At 44.8% G+C, this 6,093-nt stretch overlaps 1 protein-coding gene across 1 annotated transcript in view; it reads right to left on the bottom strand.

Annotated features, from left to right (window-relative positions):
• The window catches only part of LOC112975041 (zinc finger protein 678-like), a 9,638-nt gene extending 3,558 nt beyond the window's left edge, over positions 1-6,080 (bottom strand). Inside the window, exons 1-3 of the mRNA XM_026084655.1 lie at positions 5,964-6,080; positions 2,278-3,538; positions 318-444 (exon numbers count right to left, since the gene is read on the bottom strand). Of these exons, the coding sequence (XP_025940440.1) occupies positions 318-444; positions 2,278-3,440 (1,290 nt within the window). The 5' untranslated portion in view covers positions 3,441-3,538; positions 5,964-6,080. The remainder of the gene's footprint in view (positions 1-317; positions 445-2,277; positions 3,539-5,963) is intronic.
• Positions 6,081-6,093: the final 13 nt, after the last annotated feature.

Raw genomic sequence — 6,093 nt, 5'->3', positions numbered from 1 at the left:
GAGGAGGAGGAGGAACCCGAGCAACGCAGGGCAGCGAGGCCGACAGCTGCACGGAAACGTCCAGATGTACCAAGCTGTTGCTTAAAATGAGCTGGTGCCCTCCCCGCTCACACTCCCCCTGCAAGGCTCTTCCCAAACCTCGGTCCTCCCGGGGCTAGAAGCCTTCCTCCAAACTCCAGTGTACAGTAATTCACTGATCCCCCCCCCCGGCAGTAACTGTTCTTCCCATGGACGTTTAGGCAGACACTGGATTCCCTCTGAAGCTGTGCTTGGTCAAAAGACATAGGCTCAGCTCTTGTCAGGCTGCCTTTCCACACCCCTGACTTGTTTGCTTCACTTCCACTTGGAATGATATTTTCTTCAACTTGAGTGTCCACAACTGCACTCAGCATTTCTAGTGGAGTCCCACCAGGACCTTTCACCAATGGCACTATTTCTTCATTCCTACCGGAAATCCTTTGCCCGATACATTCTAGGATCCCCTTTGCCCTTTTCAAGGCCACAGCACAACAGCAGTCCATAGGCATTCTCAGGCTCCTTTCCCCCATCATTTACAGCTGATAAGCCACTGGTTTGGAGCACAAATTTCTATCTTTTCTATGTCACTGCTTCTGGAGGACCTCTCACTCGTCTTCTATGGTTCTCCAGTCCTGCCTTCTGTTCACACTCCATCTTAGCACATTTCATTCCCACATATCCATTTTTACAGTAGCATCACTAACATAATCATTCAACAGGAGGGGTCCAAAGTCCAATCCTCTGGGAACTCTGTCAAGAGCCTCCCAACAGCTTCTGTTGCACAACAGTTAGTGGTCCCAGTCCCCTTTATGCTCTGCACTTGCCTCTAGTCCTTGCACTGACCAATGTTGTACTTGCTGCAGTTATAATTATTCTCCAGGATTACTGTGTAACTTGAAGAGCAGAGATTGCTCCCACTTTTAACACCACATTTATTTTGCACATTGGACAGCTATGTTGTTGCTATATTCTGCTAACAAAATTCTCAAGGGTTTTGAAAATGAGCATCTACCAGTAACAGCAAATACAGAACTGAGATTAAAAATGAATGGAAGAGTGTACATTATAGCATTTAAATATGGTATATGAGAAGGCTCAAAGTTACGCTTTTATGTGATCTAACAGATCTTTCTAAAAATAAACACGAAACCAGGAACTACTCTTCYGGGAGCTGAGAGTAGGGAAAAGAAACATAACTACTCCTTGTCCCTAACTGAAAAGCAAATTACTTTTGAAAGCACAGTAAGTGGCAGTTGACTTTCTTCCAATTAGCCAGTTAAAAAATAAATTGGTAACATCTCTTTAAAAATAGGCCTTGAATCCAATCAGAAATCCACATACATGTTGCTTAGTATGATGAATTTTGCAGAGAAAGAACCATAATTCCAACTCTCACAAACTGGAAAAAAACTCAGAAGATTTTCATCATTTTTATTATCATTTTTTTCCTGAATTTAAAATTCTTAGRCATCTCTTACAGTAATGCAGTAGATGGCCAGGCTAAAGGCTTTCTTCTGCCTCGACTCAAGATGCACAGAACCACATACTCCTTCCACATACATTACTGGAAGCCAAGCACGCAACCCTCTCTTCATTCATCAATATTCATAAGGAAAACTCTAGTAATATATAAGCACATGAGGGACCAACACCTCCACAGGCAAGCACATTTGCATGGGGTGCAGATGACAAATGGCCATTTTTAAAAAATCCAAATTATGGATTATTACAACTAATACAGTAAAAGAAGACAGCATGTATGGATGGAAGGGATGGATGAATTGTTCTGATCACGTGGGCTGGGCAGCCTATCGGGACAGTTCTGCAAAACCAGCATCAGAGGGTGGTGATAACCCAGACAGTAATATCATAACTTAGAGATCACATGTGCACAAGAGCTCTAATTCAACATGTGAGCCTTAYATGCTTAGATGCCCCAGATGAGTCCAACTAGTCCTGATAATACCCAACAACTGTGCATCTCTTGACTTCAACCTGATACAATGGCAGTGGAAGCATTTCCTCTTGCAGCTGCCAGGGAATGGTGTACCACCAGCAAACACTGGTCTTCCCTGTAAGGATCAGAGTTCCTTAGAATCATGTCATCTAGCCAGAGTTATACTGGCTGTCTTGCAGACAGTGACTGGGGATAGGCCCTTTTGCACCTCTATTTATGAGCAGAATTTTTYAAAGCAGAGTGTACAAATTAGGTCAAAAGGAAACAACATAGCCACCAGCGTGCAGAGTTCTGGAAACTACGGAGTTTTCATTTTGTGTGTGCGCTCATGTCTCCTCAAGGAACCTGAYTCAGTGAAATCCTGAGCACAGTAAGCACAAGAGTAGGGCTTCTCTCCAGTGTGGATCCGCTGATGGCGCTGGAGCGATGCCAGCCGGGTGAACGTCCCTCCACACTCCTCGCAATAGAAGGGACGCTCCCCAGAGTGAGTTTTCTGGTGTCTTTTCAACCTGAGCAGTTGCACAAAGGACTTCCCGCATTCGTGACATTTATAAGGCTTGTCTTGCCGGTGGATCACCTTATGTTTGGAAAGCAGGTTGGGCTTATGGAAACCTTTGCCACATGTTGAACAGATGTATGGTTTACACTCTTCCTCTCCAGGCATCTGGTCACCAGAACAGTGCTGATAAACATCTCCCACACCATTCTGGTTCCTGTGTACTGGAGACCACAGGTTCCTAGCCATACCATTTCCTAAAATCTTTGAACRCTCTATCTTGTGTACATTGCGTAAGTGCCTCCAGACATCAGCTGTGCGGATGAAACCCTTATCACATTCTGGACATTTGTATGGCCTGTCACTGGAATGAATGAGCATGTGCATTCGCAAGTTTGCGGCACGGAAGAACTCTTTGCCACAGATAGGGCACTGACATGAGTTTTCCACAAGATGAATTTGCTTGTGTTCTTGCAACTCACTCACATCCTGGAAAGAGGCATCACATTCCTTGCTCCTGTAAGTCAAAGTACTTCCAGAGATGGGCTCCAAGTCCTCCTCCTCCTCCTCAAAAGAATCAATAAGAATGATGCTTTCATCATCCTCGCTTATCCCTCCTTGAGGTTCCTCCGAGTGTTCAGAGGAACTGCGCTCTAAATCCTCATCTTCACACTGCAGGTCAAAGTTGGTACTGGAGGTGACAAAAACCCCAGGGGTGGTTGAGTTACGTTTCTGGTAGTAAGTTTCAAAGGTCTCCTCTTCTTCACACTGCAGTTCTACAAGGATTTCTTGTCGTACAGAAGGACCAGCAGGGATGCACCCAGGACTAGAAGGTGGTGAGTAATCTTCCTCCACCTCCAGCTGGAGGCTGGCTTTGCGGCCCACCCTCTCAGAGGTTTGCCTGGAATTACCTGAGTGTTCCTCACCTGTGTGACAAGTGTCATTAACAGAAACYAAGTCCACCTCCATCCTATGGTATCATATACTGCTTACTTGTTAGTATTTGTGGAGACAGGGAGTACAAATTCCTGTGACCTTTCATGATTAGCTTCTTTCATCGCAGCTTCCTTAGAAAAGAAACAAGAATTTCATTAACTGCCAGGCAAAGGTAGTGTYTGAGATGTTACTTTAATTGAAAAGACTTAAGTAGTAATACATRATGCAAAACACTCCAAATAGTAATTCATGGGTTAGATTGAGAATCTAGACCAACTCTATTCAGTACACCATGTTTTCTGTTGTTGGTCTGAAGACACAGAAAAGGGTTTCTGTGTCAGGGGAGTAAGACCAACATGCACACACCCCAACACTCAACCCCACAAGTTTTCAACACACTCATATGATCCACGAGTGTGGTCCCAAAACTAGCCTCTTGCTCTCAGTAATGAAAAGTGGGCTACCCTACTAATATTTCCTTCTTAACCCTAAAATAAAAGAAAATAAAAAACACAATTCAGAGAGGTCTTATCTCACACACGCTGGTCTTCCAGACTCATATACTTGGCTCTATCATGTTCTGCCATGTTAATACTTCCTCCTAATACTGAGGTACTTAAAATGTAGTCTGCCTTCTATTTCATTCTTATATATGTTGTATTTATGAGTACCTGATCTCATTAAATTCTAACCCTTTTCCATCCAGCACACAAAACAAGCTCTAATTCTCAAGGGAAAAGAGGCAGAAAGGTAAGTGAAACACATATCTCTTTACAACATATGGTACCCATTAAAACTACATTATTGATGCCGTGCACCCATCCCACATTTATATTCCCAATACACATATACTTATAATTTTGCAAGAAAACCATAGAGGACCAAGCCACAGAAAGATTTAATGACTTGCTAAATCTCAGAAAGAAAGTCTGCATGAAGCAAGACTTGATCCCAAATCCTTCTCCTTTACACTACCTCATTTTTACACATTTTATATGTGAAGGATCTGTCAGGACAGATGAGTAGCTGTAATGTGCTATTTKTCAGTTAGATCTGCTTTGAATTTATCTTTTTTTTTGGGGGGGGGGGTGTTTGTTTGTTTTAAGGATTAGACTCTACACTGTCATGTTTCTGCTCAAGTTCCCTAAAAGAAACTATCTTGCTTGCTGTCACAATGGGGACTTATGTATTTATGAAAGCTTTTAGATCACATTCAATCAAACTTGCATTTTCATTGGCCATATAGGTTTTTCCCCCAAGTCTTGGCTACTTTCTGTTAGGACTGCTATAAACACTTCAAACATCTGAGAGCTCCAGATTCTTTGCTGGAGGGGGGGAGGTTCTCTTTTAAGTAGGAGCTGAGTCAAGGCAGACTAATTGATATTTGACTGATAAGAACCTTTAGCTCCCCAGGGAAAGATAGGCTCCCTTTAATGCACAGAGCTTAGCTGCAAGACTAGCAATAGCAATTTACTCTTAAGAGAAGCTGAATTTTGCAAGAACATCATCAAGGTATCCAAAACCAGGTGCTCTCCTACCAAAGCTGATTATATACCACATGCTGCATGCTACAGCCACAGTAAGGGAGAGAGCAGTCAACCCTACAGCAATACGCAGCTGAGAGCGCAATGCAAGAGGGTTCAGGCTCTCATGATACCCTCTCTCCTGTCACCAGGAGCAAGGAGCCCCTATCTCTAGCCAGCTCCAGCCTGGTGTCATAACACGCTCTCCCATGAAGCTCTCCAGGAACTTCTAGGTCTCTGGACCCCAGACAACTGGCATCTCCAAAACGAGACATTCAAGAGAGGAACATGGTGAGAAAACAAGTCCTAACCGCAGCCAAAGTCAGATACAGTCACAAAATCTAGAGACAAGCCATAAAGAACATGGGACAATCAACTAGGGGAAAGCTGGTAAGGACCACAAAAGGCATGTTAGTCAATGGCCATTCTGGTACACTCTCGTTTCTCAAACTTACATTTTCCTTTGCAGATACTGATCTGGATGGTCACCAACTCTCTATGTGAAACCCTCATCTGATTTTGCCAATATCCCCAGCCCATCTCTGCCCACCCCACTGAAGTGCCGGATGCAAGAGCGTAACAGGGTCGGCAGAGCAACCAGCCCAGCTCCCCAACCCTTACGGCATGGGGAAGGGGTGCCTGCRCAAGAGCACCCGCACCCTACAGCTTCCCATGGCCAGGGGCTGCACTTTCAGGGGGACGTTTCTCTTATCCATATGCCCCATGAGCCTTAGGCATATTTAACCTTGAAAACCCGTACAAAACGCATACACAAAGAGAGCTAAATGAGAAACCTGTGCCGACTGAACAGTTATCGCAATACCCTTGACCCATACTTATTTATTTTCACTGCAGCTGCCRGATGAATTGGCTGACTCAAATAACCACTTGATAACCTAGTCAAACAACCACTCAGCCAAAAGGATTTTTCTGAAGCGCCCGACTAAGCGCAAGCGGGATGTTTTGGATGGTGTCCCAAGGAAACATCCACTCTTTGCAAGGGTATTTTTCTTTAACGCTCAGCCGCACTCACAGCAGACGCGATGAAACCGGAGGAGCAGACCTCACTTGACACCGCGCCTCCCTCCAGCCGCGCCGGGACCAAAGTTTCCGCGCCCTCTCCCGGCGCTGCTGCCCGCGCCCGCCTCTCCCCGCCGCGCCGC

Source organism: Apteryx rowi, unplaced genomic scaffold (assembly GCF_003343035.1).
Source record: "Apteryx rowi isolate R43461 unplaced genomic scaffold, aptRow1 scaffold_65, whole genome shotgun sequence".
NCBI lineage: Eukaryota > Metazoa > Chordata > Aves > Apterygiformes > Apterygidae > Apteryx > Apteryx rowi.
This window is presented reverse-complemented; position numbering and strand designations above follow the sequence as displayed.